General features: G+C 43.5%; 1 protein-coding gene across 1 annotated transcript in view; it reads right to left on the bottom strand.

The window, feature by feature from the left end:
• The window catches only part of LOC139754943 (uncharacterized), a 56,431-nt gene that overhangs the window by 30,368 nt on the left and 8,563 nt on the right, over positions 1-17,500 (bottom strand). Inside the window, 4 exon segments of the mRNA XM_071672762.1 lie at positions 1-110; positions 113-394; positions 2,965-3,095; positions 4,040-5,000. The exon segment at positions 1-110 is cut by the window's left edge and continues 11 nt beyond it. Of these exon segments, the coding sequence (XP_071528863.1) occupies positions 1-110; positions 113-394; positions 2,965-3,095; positions 4,040-5,000 (1,484 nt within the window).

Here is a 17,500-nt window from a genome sequence, read left to right as displayed (position 1 = left end):
GACACAGCGGGGTCTCCGGCGTCCTGCTTGTCCCTGCTGAGCATGCGCTCGAGGTCTTCAGCCAAGCCCCGGACCAGGTCTTGTGGCCACCCGGACTGCTTCTCCTCTCCTTCTTCGCTTGTCCTCTCTTCCTCTCTTTATCTCTACCTTCTCCCACTTTCTCTTCCCTTCTTTCATCCTCTCTCTTTCCTTCTCTTCCTGTGTTATCAGTAGCGTCTCTTCCTCCCCATCCTTCATAACCTCGACTCTTCTCTCCTCCTTTCTGGCCACCGTCTTTTTCTCTCTCTAATTTTCTTCTTTGTTTCCCTCTTCCCCTTTTATCACCCAACCTCTGTCTCTTACCATCTAACGATCTGGGTTTTTCTTTGGTGGCTTGATTCTGCTCATCTTTAGCCTGAAAAAAGTAAAGAAAGAAGTCAATAATGTCCATTACTCCTGAGCACACACACCCACACACACACGCGCGTTCTATACTGTTTACGATTTTTGATGAACGATGATCTATAAGATCAGGGGAAGGGGGTGCGAAATGGGTGGATCTCGAAGCGCCTTTCAAGCGGTCCTCCTAAATCCCATCTGGAAGTGGGCCCATGGGTTATGTTACGATAGTAGATAAATAGATAAGCTCAAAGTTAGATTAGCGACTAAGTTAGGTAAGGCGTACGTCAGGTAACCGCTAGGTTATGGTAGCCACTTTGTTAGGTACGTTCTTGGTTAGGGTAACAACTAAGTTAAGTAACCTCTAGGTTAGGATAGCCACTAAGTCAGCGAAGTCCTAGGTTAGGTATAGCTTCTAGGTTAGGTAGGATCCACATTAGGGTATGTATTAGGTTATGTGAGCTCTAGGCTAGGTAAAGCTGAGCTCTGGATTAGGTAAATCTGTGTTAGAATAGCGACTTGATTTGGGCAACGAATAGGTTAAGTAAACTCTAAGATAGGTAGCTATTAGGTTAGGTAAGCTTCTAAGTCGTTATATGAGTAGGTTAGGTAAACTCTTAAATCACTATATAAGTAGATTAGGTATGCTAAGTCTTAAGTCGTTATGTAAGTAAGATGCGTAAGCTCTCAAGTTTTTATAAAGATATATACTTTGGCTACGGAAGGTTAAGTCCTTAAGGTGCCCTGAGCCTTCCCTCTGGTGCCCTTAAACAGGTTCTAGGAGGCTCCCCCTCCCTTGTAAACCTCTCAGGTACGTAAGCTAAGTGAAGAGGAAATCGACGGTGTAGTTTGATTCGGTTATGACGTTTATCTTAGTCCAATTCAGGTCATGATTTATCTTATTTCATGTTCGTTAGACGAGCCAGAGTGATACTGAAGATCTAGCTATTCACAAGATGATGATGACAGGACGTAAATGATGACGGAAAAAGAAATCATAAAACCATATCCTGTTTAGCTGACTTTGTAACTGTCAACATCAACCACAATTTTAACCCGATCCATATAGCTATTGCTAACTCTCCAATTGATAAAGTCACTCAATCCATCATCCTATTTCCTCTAACTTGACATCTGATGATTCCACGTCTACTTTTCCTTTCCACTTCTACTGAATCTATGGCGTCTCCCACATTTCCCTCAAGCAAGGTCTCCCGATCACCCTTCCAGCTAGTTACTAGGTTTATGATCTGAACAGAATATCACCCCCATGTCCTTGGGGTTTTGTGTGGCTGCTAGCTAGCTAGCTAGTTCCACCACTTTCTCCAGGTCCATAAACGCCAAATACAAATTCTCATCTTTCCCCAAGTATTTCCCACACACACACACACACATCTTTCAATAAATACACCTGGTCCTCTCTCTCTCTCTCTCTCTCTCTCTCTCTCTCTCTCTCTCTCTCTCTCTCTCTCTCTCTCTCTCTCTCTCTCTCTCTCTCTCTCCCCTGAAGCCACCATGATCCTCCTCCGTATTATCACAATGTGAAACAAAAGCTGGTAAAATTCATACCACCGCATGAGCTTATGGGTTCAAAATGGGCATCGTGCAAGCACCTGGAGTATCAAAACATGCATGAATGCAGTCATGATTCATTGTTTTTTCAAGATATTATCAATAACCACCACATGGGTAAGAGAGAAAGAAGTTCTGGATCTAATTCATGGTCACAGACCCTATGAATATTCACCTCCCGACATCAAATATGTGCATCAGTACCTTACATATATATATATATATATATATATATATATATATATATATATATATATATATATATATATATATATATATATATATATATATATACCTTGTGATGATTTATAAGAGGTCTACTCCCACAGGACTTTATTACCTTACCTTTCATACATATGACAATGGTTCTGGAGGTCTTCTACTGCCACAAAACTGTCTCAGACCTCAAGGACCTTACGGTACAGATACCTTACAGTGGTTTCAATGGTGTTCTAGCTACACAGCCAAGTTGGAAACCTTACAATGGTTTCAAAGGTGTTCTAGCTACATAGCCAAGTTGGAAACCTTACAATGGTTTCAAAGGTGTTCTAGCTACACAGCCAAGTTGGAAACCTTACAATGGTTTCAAAGGTGTTCTAGCTACACAGCCAAGTTGGAAACCTTACAATGGTTTCAATGGTGTTCTAGCTACACAGCCAAGTTGGAAACCTTACAATGGTTTCAAAGGTGTTCTAGCTACACAGCCAAGTTGGAAACCTTACAATGGTTTCAAAGGTGTTCTAGCTACACAGCCAAGTTGGAAACCTTACAATGGTTTCAAAGGTGTTCTAGCTACACAGCCAACTTGGAAACCTTACAATGGTTTCAAAGGTGTTCTAGCTACACAGCCAAGTTGGAAACCTTACAATGGTTTCAAAGGTGTTCTAGCTACACAGCCAAGTTGGAAACCTTACAATGGTTTCAAAGGTGTTCTAGCTACATAGCCTCGTTGGAACTAAAATGATCCACCATTTCCGTGACTGACATGTCGCCGAGAGAGAAAAAAAGACTTACGTTTAATGTGATGATGTTTGGCGGAGGGTGTGGGCTGGGGGTGTTGCCAGCACTGTTCTCAACACCCACACCTGCTACACCCAGCGTCCTGCTGTTGTACACCTTAGACTCCATGCCACCAGGAAATACACCTGCCAAAAATAATATAATCAATTTCAGAAGAAAAAAAAACAACATTGGGGCTCCAAATGTCTATGAAGAGTATAATGAACATGACAATAAATAGAAAAATACCAGAACAAGAGTCAAACATCCAGTTACGCCTGTGTTACATACAGCATGCGAAAATCCTGCACTCTTTGGGGAAGGGCCAGGTTATGGCTATGAAAAACACAAGAAGGTTTAAAAGTTCTAAAGCTGAGCTGTACAGTGAAAGAAATAGACGTCACAATAGGTCATCCCTGAGTTACCTACGCTATTATTCATAAATTGCAGTGGCTTGCTGAGTATTATAGAGTCTAGTTATAGTATAATAATGCAAGAAGCCAGTCTTGGGGAGCAGAAACCGAAGTGTGATATCTTCAGGGGGGAATAAAAAGTAAAAGAACCAAGTTTGCAGTGTAGAACAAGTGAGTTAGATTTAGAAGTTTGACTGTGAAAGGTGAGGAGTTAGATCAATGAGACTATCCTTTGTCAAGTATGAGGAACTAGAGCATATTGGAGTCTCCGAACCGAGGACCTCAACATGAGGATGAGAGAATGTCTAAACCCTGTAACTTGTGTCATAAATCAAGATAAAGTTAAGTCCCGCATCAAGATATTTAGCCCCTGGATCTTTAAAGTTATCTTACACCTACACAAAGCTGATGAAGTTGTCTAGCATCTGGATGAAGTTACCTAGCACCTGGATGAAGCTACCTAGCACCTGGATGAAGTTACATGTCGATGAAGTCACCTAGCACCGAGATGAAGTTACCTAGCACCTGAATGAAGTTATCTAGCACCTGGATGAAGTTGCCTAGTACCGAGATGAAGTTACCTAGCATCTGGACGAAATTACCTAGCATCTGGATAAAGTTACCTAGCACCTGGAAGAAGTTACCTAGCACCGAGATGAAGTTACCAACCAACACACCATTAGCCTCGTTGTGCTGCTGCTGCTGGTGATGATGATGATGACGCTGCTTCGAACTGTGGTCGTCCGAGCCGAGGGGTCGTGATGGGCTGTCATCTGTCTCCCCGTCACCACCCCCTTCACCTATGACCTGGATGCTGACCCTTATATTAGGGTTGTAGGGCACCCACATCAGGGTCTCGCTGTTGATGACCTCGAGGGGTAACATGAACTGGCGTGGGTTCCTCCTGGGCAGTCGAATCGCGCCGTCCGAAGCACCTCCCAGTCTCAGTTGCTGTGAGGGGATGAACGCCTTGCGATCTCTCACCAGGAACTGGTCGTTGCCTCCCGTGAGCAGCTCCACCAGCCTGGTCTTGTGGTGCTTCCAGGGCGTGATGAGGGCCGAGGTGTGGCTGGAGGCTGGGGTGTAGCTGGAGGCTGGGGTGTGGCTGGAGGCTGGGGTGTGGCTGGAGGCTGGGGTGTGGCTGGAGGCTGGGGTGTGGCTGGAGGCTGGGGTGTAGCTGGAGGCTGGGGTGTGGCTGGAGGCTGGGGTGTGGCTGGAGGCTGGGGTGTGGCTGGAGGCTGGGGTGTGGCTGGAGGCTGAGGTGTGGCTGGAGGCTGGGGTGTGGCTGGAGGCTGGGGTGTGGCTGGAGGCTGGGGTGTGGCTGGAGGCTGGGGTTCGGATCCCTTGCTGGTATCCTCCCACCCTGGCAGCTCCATCTGTGAGAAGCCTCGTCCTCTTTCTCTTCCTCTTCTTCTGCCTCCTCCTCCTCCTCCTCCGTTTCTTCCTCCTCTTGGACTTCCTGCCTCTCCTCTCACCCGTGAGCTGGAGCGGCTCTACGTCCCTCTTGCTCCTCCTCGCTGGGGAGGGACGGGTTGCCAGACCACGACCCAGCCTAGAACTCCTGCCAGGTGCCGTGGCGACTACACTGGGCTGGGCTGCCATTGTGTGGTCGAGCCAGTGACTCTCACTGGTCGTCACCTGTGAAGGAGAGTTTAATGCTTCAATATAAAGGTAATACTATACTAAACTAATAATTTCGTGTACCCTAAGACTCTATTTGCACTTATTTTATTTAAGAAACATCACATCTATTACACCTAATTGACTTTATCGTACTCGATACGCAAGGGTTTCAAGTTGCAAGGTGGTTGATGAAGACTTTTGAGAAAACACACAAGGATTGACCTCAAACTGATCGTGTGTAACGACGCTTTCTCGAGCGCCCCAGTAGAAGCCCTTGCTGATATCATCATGATCTCAGGTCTCAGACGGTGGTGAGGTGGGGTAGGTAATGGGTGGCAGCATGAGTTGGGTGTGGCAGATGTGAGTCCAGATCTGTCTGTCGGTCTTCACGGCATATGGTTGAGGCTAACACCTTCACACGTCTTGGCACATCATCTGGCAAGACCAGAAGATGTGTCTATCACACCTGTTGCCTCCCTCCTGCCTGGGGAAGACAGGTGTGCTAAGAGACGAGCGGGAGGTCGATGCAACAGGTGTGTTTCAACAGATGTAACTGCACGAGCAGTGACCCTCCCTCCCTCTCTCCAATTGTGGAGCTACGGAGGGGACCTGTCTGTCTACACCATGACGGGTGGTGGGGGGGCGATGGAAAACGGATCCAGAGGAATGAACTGACTGGTTCATTCGTGACTTGAGTAGAGAAGATGGTGGTTCATTTGCTCCCTCTGAAGCTGAGTGTGATGGGTCACGGGAGGGAAGGATCTAAGGCTGGGTTGGTATAGGTGAAGGTATAAAGAAAAGGGGGGGTTGTCCATCACACTCCTGTGGCAAGGTATGGGATGGACAATATACCATGGACGGGGCGTCCCTGCTGGGTATGACCACTGAGTGGCCTGGTATACAATGCCCACTGAGTGGCCAAGGTATACATGCCCACTGAGTGGCCAAGGTATACATGCCCATTGAGTGGCCATGTATACATGCCCATTGAGTGGCCGGGTATACAATGCCTACTGAGTGGCCAGGTATACAATGCCCACTGAGTGGCCAAGGTATACAATGCCCATTGATTGACCAAAGTATACATACCCATTGAGTGGCAAGGGTATACATGCCCACTGAGTGGCCAGGATGAACATACCCTCTGAGTGGCCAGGATAAACATGCCCAATGAGTGGCCAGAGAAACTGTCACACTTAAGCAGTACAGAGCATACGTCCAAACACCAACACAGCTGTGAAGACATCATGAAACAGGGTTCATCACAGTAGACTACGTACCTCCTCACAACACCTGTATCTAGACGGAGGCTCACTATATGCCACTCCTGGCGCGTAGCGTCAACCACCTCCATCACTGGCTCACCAACAGGACAGCTAAGAACCCACGAACAATAAACACTTCTTATTTATCGGTAAAGATGGTTCTGAACCACCACATTTCATGTTCGGACGGGTTCGAAACACGCTTCATGTTCGGACGGGTTCGAAACACGCTTCATGTTCGGACGGGTTCGAAACACGCTTCATGTTCGGACGGGTTGGAAACACGCTTCATAAGTCTCACAGAGACGCTCTCATGGACAATCATAGACTACAGTCGAATGGTTAAGTTTAAGATGGTCAGATTAGGTTAGGTTAGGTTAGGTTAGGTTAGGTTAGGTTAGGTTAGGTCAGGTCAGGTTAGGTTAGGTCAGGTCAGGTCAGGTTAGGTTAGGTCAGGTCAGGTTAGGTTAGGTCAGGTTAGGTCAGGTTAGGTTAGGTCAGGTTAGGTTAGGTTAGGTTAGAAAGAAATTCAGGGAGGCGTTGGAAATTACGGAGTCACCATTACGCCCTGGGTCATTCTCGGGGGTCGTGTTGTGGGACAAGTGAACGAACACTGAACCTGAAAATCTATGGTTTTGATCGCAACTGAATAGTCTGTTATCTCGATCATGCAAAACACCTCTTTCAGTATCTTACTTCAGAGATTTGTTCATCATTACCAATCTCTTACTCCCTCTGGTCACCATAGCCTCACCTTACCACCACTACTTCCATCCTTCCTGGCTACCACAATCTTCCGTGGTCACCATAGCCTCACCTTACCACCACTACTTCCATCCTTCCTGGCTACCGCTGTCTCCCTCCTTGGCTATTCCACCCTGAACGGCGCAATGACCTTTCCCACTGGTGTAACCAAAGTCACCGCTGTCATTTTCTCTCCTACCACCTTTCATATTCCCAACCCAAACTTCCTGCTTCAGTGTATCATAAAAGAGTATGTTTTCCCGAAAAAATAATTATCTCCCTAGCAGACAATCATTTCTAACCTTTAGGGGGCGAGGAGGGGAGAGGGGGGGAATGGACGTGCGGCGTCGACAAGGAGTTTTTATCGTGCGTCTGGCAGCTTCCTGACTGAGGCTACCGAATGGAGGACGGACAGATGGACAGGGCCACCTATTTTTTTCTTTTTTTTGTATAAATTATAATATAGATCACAGTATAGATTATTTCATAGATTATAATAGAGATTATGATACTGATTATAGTATAAAATGACTGCTGCGCTAAGACGAAGTCTCTAAGGCAATTATTTTTAGGAATAGAATAAAACTGCGTATGAGAATTTAGAAAGAAAACGGTAATAATACTTTGATGACCAGTTTTCTCAGCTTTTTCTATCATGATTAAGGAGAAACTATACAAAATGCCTAAATGGCATTAATATAAGAACCATTACTCTTTACTGTGAGAGAACACGGAGATAAAAAAAAAAAGATAAATATTTACTATACTATTTTCGGACTTCGCCAAATCACCTTACAACCTGGAAAGAGAGAGAGAGAGAGAGAGAGAGAGAGAGAGAGAGAGAGAGAGAGAGAGAGAGAGAGAGAGAGAGAAGTGTTGATCACCTTACAGGGTCCCCGGGTGCTGGTGAATCATGACCTTAGCCTCGCGGTCTCTTGAGCTGATTCAACAGAGGGATAAGCCCGCGGCCCCTGTGTCAACAATACACCCGCGAATCTTATTACTGTGTTATGGAGTGTCAGATCTGAGGGAGGCGCTGGTGTCGGAGAGAGAGAGAGAGAGAGAGAGAGAGAGAGAGAGAGAGAGAGAGAGAGAGAGAGAGAGAGAGAGAGAGAGAGGCTCCGCGAAATAGGGCCCTGGTACGAGCCAAGTACCAAGGGGGGGGGGGGGGGGAATTTAGGAACGGGTGAGCTCAGGAAACCGAAGTGAGTTTAGTGCCAGGTGAGCTAAGGACCTGGTGTAAGCTAAGGAACCTAGAGTGAGCCAAGGATCTGGTGCGAGCAAAGGGCTTGGTCATGAGCTTAGGACTTGACTGAAGCCTGTACCACTGACCACGGAAATAGTGGAAGAGGAACGAGAGAAAAAAATAAATAGGCCGGAAGAGGAAGAATGAAAATGAGATGAATTTGCTATGAAAAGCAGGTAGACTGGATGTCTATGGCCAATACAAAATTGAGGATTGAAGAACGAGTGTTATTACAGGTTGTATCATGGAGAACTGATGCTAATACAAGGTTATGTACGGAAGAAACGGTACCATATACACACAGGGGAAATGTTTATACAGGAGACACGTTGCTATTGTCACGTTGCGTACTAGTACTATTAAAAGTGTATATGTACAACACTTGTGCTTTTACAGGTCACTTAGAAAAAATATAACAAGGTTATACACTGAGAATTGATGTGTTTCACGGTCTGTTCTTTGGAGAACCAGTGCTATTACAGGGTTACAAACTAGAGAACTGGTGCTATGGCCGGGCAACATCCTGAATAACTGGTGCCAATGGGCAAATAGTAGTTACAAAGTCTATCCTGGAAAAATAATGCCATTGTAGGGTTACGTTCTGGAGAACTGGCGTTAATACAGGGTTATATATTCTGGAGAACTGGTGCTATTACAGGGTTGCTTACTGAAGCCTCAGGGCTCTACTACAGGGTTACATACTGAAGAACTGGTGCATTTACAGAGTCGTATACCAGTGCTATTCGCAGAATCGCTTACGGGAGAAGTATTGCAACATTAACGTATAACATTTCATGATAATTCATGGCGCTTTAATCTTGTAGTTCTGTATTATTATATTCATCTATCATGTAGTATTGCTAATAAAAAGTATACAAAGGTCGCGTTCGCAATGACGGAAGTCAACTTTTTACACAACTCCTATCACTATCTCCTTCATGTAAGGTCATCAAACAAGTTTCGAGGAAATATAGGATATTTTGGCTGGGTTTACTGACATAATACTACACTCTTGGAAGTCCATAAGTGCGCTGTTTCAGACGATCGTATTTTCAGAGAATGATTCATGGCGCCCTGGCTTGAAGGGCTAGGCTAACGATGTTTATGCGGAGGGAAAACAACGGCGAAAATCAGCGGTAAATAAAGACGGGGCGGGAAACATCCGAGGGCTGAGACTCTCCTTGGAGACTGTATTGAATCTTTTTCTTGGTAATCGGCTCGTGAAAGTGTGGGCGATCAGGACCTTTATACTGTCGTGGCGTCCGGCCTGATTGATGAGCGGGAGGCTTAGGGGTGTGACCACCCTATTGGACTAGCCTTCGTCTTCCCAATATTAACATATTTCCAATATCTATCATAAAAACGTTGTCAAACGTTTACAAAAAATACAAATAGCATTAAAAGTATTTTTTTCTATATTCATAAGTGAAAAAAAACAAGGTACTATCTTCTATAATGTGAGATTCGGGAGACCGAAGCCGCCGCCAGCATAAGAGCCTCGAACGCATCCGTCATCGGGGATTACAGCTTAGAGGAAACATCTTTTCCTTTTTCGGTTGGCTGGATGTCGGCCATAAACACTACCGTGAGCTGTTTAGTTCATCCATCTTCGTCATCGTCGCCGTCAGTGTAGCTCGGCCGCTCCTGCCCACTACGCTCCACGTACCCATAATGCTAACATTGAAACAAGGTTTGAAGTTTACTTATATATATATATATATATATATATATATATATATATATATATATATATATATATATATATATATATATATATGTGTGTGTGTGTGTGTGTGTGTTGCATATGAACGCGCACTTCCATATAACATACAAACCTCCAACAGCACATATATGGTCCTTTCTTTTTTTTTTGCAGTAATATCATCGTTCATGTTCTGACAGAGAGAGAGAGAGAGAGAGAGAGAGAGAGAGAGAGAGAGAGAGAGAGAGAGAGAGAGAGAGAGAGAAGGTCCTTAAAACAGTTTGGACCCGGCGCGCGCCAAACAAGCGTGCCCTCCCCCCCCAGCGATCTCCGCTTCCCGCCTAAAATGTTTACAACCCCCCTCCACCCCCCCCCCGACCGCTCAAACCCTTCCATATTCCACTGTTTATTTTTTTTTCTTTAGGAACCTTATGACGACGAATCAGGGTTAAAAAAAAAAAATTAAAAGTCAATGTACCAGATTTGTTATAAGAAATTTTTTCAACTCATTAACTCATGCAAACTGTTATGAAGAGGAAATATTTTTTCTTGGAGATGATAATCTGGATTTGAGGGATGACTGGAATGGAACGAGCGTTTGACGCTGTAAATGTAAACAACATAAGAACTCCCCATTTCCCCGTTACAGCACAAATAGATAATCACAAGGACGTACAAGCCATAGATAGATAGATAGATATATGACGTACAAGCCATAGATAGATACATATCTATATTGTCTTTCCACCTACTCGTTCGCCGTTTCCCGCGTACAGAGGCAGCGCTGCTAGGAAGAGAAGCACATGGCCTCAATTCGTTGCATCTTAACTTTTTTTAAGTTCTCATGTCTAAAATGCACCAGAACCGGAGCCCCTTTCTCCACACCTTCCGTCCCCCCGCGTGGGTTACGTCCATGTGTACTCAGACACCTCCAACTTAAGGCCTTCCAGAAGGATTCGCTACGTCCCGCTCATCTTGCTCTGGCCGCGACTTCGCTTCGCGGGAAATGGCGAACGGGTATGAAAGGAAAGGTATATATATATATATATATATATATATATATATATATATATATATATATATATATATATATATATATATATTCCCATGAGTCCACGGGGAAAATGAAACACGAAAAGTTCCCAAGTGCACTTTCGTGTAATAATCACATCATCAGGGGAGACACAAGAGAGAAATATAAGTCAGTTGATATATATATATATATATATATATATATATATATATATATATATATATATATATATATATATACCGTACATGCCATTTCCTGCTTGAGCGAGGTAGCGTCAAGAACAGATGACAGAGCCTTAGAGGGGAAAATTCCTCACTTGGCCTCTTGCTCTGTTCCTTCTTTTGGAAAGTAATACAGGAAGGGAGGACTTCCAGCCACCCGATCCCGCCTTCTACAACACGTAGGGAAGGTATGGGCTGTGTTCTTTCTCTAAATGGGGTAACAGACGCTTCGCGAACAAAATAAAGGGGTTAACTAACTCAAAACCTTTGAAAAGGCCTTAATTGGCCTTTTATATTAGGCTCTTCTACCATTTGGGGTTCAGCATACTCGCCTATTATAAATGACTACAGTGAACTCTATATAACAGAAGTTTTGAAAGAAAACGGCTTTTAAATGCCCTCAAAATGGCCTTCAAAATCCATTTTTTTTTTAACACAGTCCAAGATATGAGGCCTCGAGATGATGCGGTTCAACTAATAGAGTGTAACAAATAAACACACACACACACACACACACACACACACACACACACACCAATAAATGCTGTTCCGAAATGACGACTTGGCAACGCTTGTGAATGACCGGAGTTGCCATCTCTCACCAGCAGAAATCATATTTTCCTTTTTTTTTCCTCTACTTATCTTTGACTTTAACTACAAATATTCTATAGTATAACTAAGAGTATAAAGTGATCTTCAGATCGTGGTAGGTCAAAAGAGCGGCGGAATATCACACGGGGGAAATTTCGGGACTTGTAACTTAACTCTTATAAAGACGCGGTGGGTACATACAAACTGTGCCTGACCATCAGACGCCCACACCATCCTGGGAAAAGAAAACGTGTCCTTTCCAGGATGTACAACGTGGCATGGCACATCGGCAAGTTATAACTACATCAAATGGAAAAAGGAAGAGGAGGAAAAAGCCGAAGCAAATGGGAAAAATTCCACGGCTGGAATGGAACCTATGCATCAGAGGACAAAGAGAAGCTGGGAAACCCAAAGGAAGTAAGTTTAGCGAGACAACACTTGTGCCTCAGCCAATCAAACACTATAAAGACCAAAAACAAATCACCAAAAGCCATGGGTTGGTCCTTGCCTGTATATATATATATATATATATATATATATATATATATATATATATATATATATATATATATATATATATATATATATATATTTGTGGACTGCCGGAAAGCCTTTGACGCTATCCCTCCCCCTTGCCACAGCAGACTGATAATGAAGACAGACGTCCAAGCTGGGGTCAGATGCACGGCACCGCTGATGGTTTGACAGCTGCCTTAACTGTGAGGGAGGGAGCAGTGACCACACGTCAGGGATGGCGGGGGGGAGTCGTCTCAGTGTGAGCTGTGGGTGTGTGAGGGATGACACAAGTGGGATGCCTCAGGGTCCCCTAGTACCGGCTGGGGGGACGTGGCTGTTTCTGATCGACGTAAAAAAAAAAAAAATCATCGGCCAAATGAGGAAGCGCCAGACATGGATCCTGACGTCGTAGGAGAAGCGCAGAGCTGACAGGATTGGGTCAGATTAAGGGTCGTAAGGTCGTACTCAATGGTCGTACCGTCGTGCTTTGGAGTCGTGCGCGTTTTGCGAAGGATTTAATTAAAACAAGCGAAAGACATCCAAGTCTCTGGTCTCTGTCCAGTCACTTTTTTCTAATTGCGTCTCCGATATATATATATATATATATATATATATATATATATATATATATATATATATATATATATATATATATATATATATATATATATATTTTTTTTTTTTTTTTTTTTTCCATACTATTCGCCATTTCCCGCATTAGCGAGGTAGCGTTGAGAACAGAGGACTGGGCCTTTTTTGGAATATCCTCACCTGGCCCAATTCTCTGTTCCTTCTTTTGGAAAATTAAAAAAAAAAAAAACGAGAGGGGAGGATTTCCAGCCCCCCGCTCCCTCCCCTTTTAGTCGCCTTCTACGACACGCAGGGAATACGTGGGAAGTATTCTTAATATATATATATATATATATATATATATATATATATATATATATATATATATATATATATATATATATATATATATATATATTTTTTTTTTTTTTAAAGTTTCCAAAAGAAGGAACAGAGGGGGCCAGTTGAGGATATTCCAAAAAAGGCCCAGTCCTCTGTTCTTAGCGCTACCTCGCTAACGCGGGAAATGGCGAATAGTTTAAAAGAAAGAAAATATATATATATATATATATATTTTTTTTTTATTATTATTATACTTTGTCGCTGTCTCCCGCGTTTGCGAGGTAGCGCAAGGAAACAGACGAAAGAAATGGCCCAACCCCCCCCCCCCATACACATGTATATACATACGTCCACACACGCAAATATACATACCTACACAGCTTTCCATGGTTTACCCCAGACGCTTCACATGCCTTGATTCAATCCACTGACAGCACGTCAACCCCGGTATACCACATCGCTCCAATTCACTCTATTCCTTGCCCGACTTTCACCCTCCTGCATGTTCAGGCCCCGATCACACAAAATCTTTTTCACTCCATCTTTCCACCTCCAATTTGGTCTCCCTCTTCTCCTCGTTCCCTCCACCTCCGACACATATATCCTCTTGGTCAATCTTTCCTCACTCATTCTTTCCATGTGCCCAAACCACTTCAAAACACCCTCTTCTGCTCTCTCAACCATGCTCTTTTTATTTCCACACATCTCTCTTACCCTTACGTTACTCACTCGATCAAACCACCTCACACCACACATTGTCCTCAAACATCTCATTTCCAGCACATCCATCCTCCTGTGCACAACTCTATCCATAGCCCACGCCTCGCAACCATACAACATTGTTGGAACCACTATTCCTTCAAACATACCCATTTTTGCTTTCCGAGATAATGTTCCCGACTTCCACACATTCTTCAAGGCCCCCAGAATTTTCGCCCCCTCCCCCACCCTATGATCCACTTCCGCTTCCATGGTTCCATCCGCTGCCAGATCCACTCCCAGATATCTAAAACACCTCACCTCCTCCAGTTTTTCTCCATTCAAACTCACCTCCCAATTGACTTGACCCTCAACCCTACTGTACCTAATAACCTTGCTCTTATTCACATTTACTCTTAACTTTCTTCTTCCACACACTTTACCAAACTCAGTCACCAGCTTCTGCAGTTTCTCACATGAATCAGCCACCAGCGCTGTATCATCAGCGAACAACAACTGACTCACTTCCCAAGCTCTCTCATCCCCAACAGACTTCATACTTGCCCCTCTTTCCAAAACTCTTGCATTTACCTCCCTAACAACCCCATCCATAAACAAATTAAACAACCATGGAGACATCACACACCCCTGCCGCAAACCTACATTCACACACATATATATATATATATATATATATATATATATATATATATATATATATATATATATATATATATATCTTTTTTTCTTTCAAACTATTCGCCATTTCCCGCGTTGGCGAGGTAGCGCTAAGAACAGAGAACTGGGCCATTGAGGAATATGCTCACCTGGCCCCCTTCTCTGTTCCTTCTTTTGGAAAATTAAAAAAAAAAATAATGAGAGGGGAGGATTTCCAGCCCCCCGCTCCCTCCCCTTTTAGTCGCCTTCTACGACACGCAGGGAATACGTGGGAAGTATTCTTTCTCCCCTATCCCCAGGGATATATATATATATATATATATATATATATATATATATATATATATATATATATATATATATATATATATATATATATATATTTTTTTTTTTTAAACTGTTCGGCATTTCCCGCATTAGCGAGGTAGCGTTAAGAACAGAGGACTGGGCCTTTGAGGGAATACCCTCACCTGGCCCAATTCTCTGTTCCTTCTTTTGGAAAATTAAAAAAAAAAAACGAGAGGGGAGGATTTCCAGCCCCCCGCTCCCTCCCCTTTTAGTCGCCTTTTACGACACGCTGGGAATACGTGGGAAGTATTCTTTGTCCCCTATCCCCAGGGCTAATATATATATATATATATATATATATATATATATATATATATATGTGAGAAATACTTAGAAAAGCAAATGGATTTGTATGTAGCATTTATGGATCTGGAGAAGGCATATGATAGAGTTGATAGAGATGCTCTGTGGAAGGTATTAAGAATATATGGTGTGGGAGGCAAGTTGTTAGAAGCAGTGAAAAGTTTTTATCGAGCATGTAAGGCATGTGTACGTGTAGGAAGAGAGGAAAGTGATTGGTTCTCAGTGAATGTAGGTTTGCGGCAGGGGTGTGTGATGTCTCCATGGTTGTTTAATTTGTTTATGGATGGGGTTGTTAGGGAGGTAAATGCAAGAGTTTTGGAAAGAGGGGCAAGTATGAAGTCTGTTGGGGATGAGAGAGCTTGGGAAGTGAGTCAGTTGTTGTTCGCTGATGATACAGCGCTGGTGGCGGATTCATGTGAGAAACTGCAGAAGCTGGTGACGGAGTTTGGTAAAGTGTGTGGAAGAAGAAAGTTAAGAGTAAATGTCAATAAGAGCAAGGTTATTAGGTACAGTAGGGTTGAGGGTCAAGTCAATTGGGAGGTGAGTTTGAATGGTGAGAGGCTGGAGGAAGTGAAGTGTTTTAGATATCTGGGAGTGGATCTGTCAGCGGATGGAACCATGGAAGCGGAAGTGGATCATAGGGTGGGGGAGGGGGCGAAAATTTTGGGAGCCTTGAAAAATGTGTGGAAGTCGAGAACATTATCCCGGAAAGCAAAAATGGGTATGTTTGAAGGAATAGTGGTTCCAACAATGTTGTATGGTTGCGAGGCGTGGGCTATGGATAGAGTTGTGCGCAGGAGGATGGATGTGCTGGAAATGAGATGTTTGAGGACAATGTGTGGTGTGAGGTGGTTTGATCGAGTAAGTAACGTAAGGGTAAGAGGGATGTGTGGAAATAAAAAGAGCGTGGTTGAGAGAGCAGAAGAGGGTGTTTTGAAGTGGTTTGGGCACATGGAGAGAATGAGTGAGGAAAGATTGACCAAGAGGATATATGTGTCGGAGGTGGAGGGAACGAGGAGAAGAGGGAGACCAAATTGGAGGTGGAAAGATGGAGTGAAAAGGATTTTGTGTGATCGGGGCCTGAACATGCAGGAGGGTGAAAGGAGGGCAAGAAATAGAGTGAATTGGAGCGATGTGGTATACAGGGGTTGACGTGCTGTCAGTGGATTGAATCAAGGCATGTGAAGCGTCTGGGGTAAACCATGGAAAGCTGTGTAGGTATGTATATTGCGTGTGTGGACGTGTGTATGTACATGTGTATGGGGGGGGTTGGGCCATTTCTTTCGTCTGTTTCCTTGCGCTACCTCGCAAACGCGGGAGACAGCGACAAAGTATAAAAAAAAAAAAAAAAAAAAAAAAAATATATATATATATATATATATATATATATATATATATATATATATATATATATATCCAAAGCCTCGAATCCTATCATTAATGTACATTATAGGAATAAACATTTTCAGAGGGACCGCAGTCTTAAAGAATAGTTCCCCCACAAGAAATCTTTTCAGAATTGTTTCTGGATTAAAAAAAAAGAAATCCAATTATCCTCAAAAAATTCAAGACCTTGGTAACTGTATATTTGTTGAAACTAAATGAAAGAAAGAATTTTTCCAATTAAGGATCCCACCCCCCTTTATTTTTTTTTTAAATAATTTTGTTTCAGTAAATTTCACTCCATCTTTTGGGGGTCTGAAGGTCCATTACTGGAACTCTCACGTTTTCTATGAGATCCAACTTGTTTCGGTCCGCCTTAATTGCCCGGTTTTTCCTGGCCATCTTGAACGCCTCCCAAGATCTGTCCCTAAGATGATAAATCTTGGCCGAAAATGCCTCTCCCCAATCCCTCATGATATTCCAGACAACCTCACAAGTCTTGTAAACTACCGGGATGATTAATGTAGACGAAAGATATAGCAGCCTCGCTCGCACCCGCCAGACTTCGCCTGTATAGGGAGGAGAAATGTTGGCGACGACACAAAACAAATGAGCGACGACGCCAGCCGCTTCGGATCCTACTGGACGACACTATCAGGGCTTCCGATTACCTATAACGCACGACCATCAGTTCCTCTGATTGCTCCGGGGATATCGCGATTACTTCTGTTATTACATGTTGAGCTTAATGTTATTATTGACCGCAATCAGATCAATACATGATCTTGTAATTGCAATTGAATGTAATCGATGTTTTCATTGGATTAATATTTTCAGGAACAAATCAATGTTTTCAAAAATATAATCGGTTTCC

Source organism: Panulirus ornatus, chromosome 18, assembly GCF_036320965.1.
Source record: "Panulirus ornatus isolate Po-2019 chromosome 18, ASM3632096v1, whole genome shotgun sequence".
In the NCBI taxonomy this organism is placed as follows: Eukaryota; Metazoa; Arthropoda; class Malacostraca; order Decapoda; family Palinuridae; genus Panulirus; species Panulirus ornatus.
This window is presented reverse-complemented; position numbering and strand designations above follow the sequence as displayed.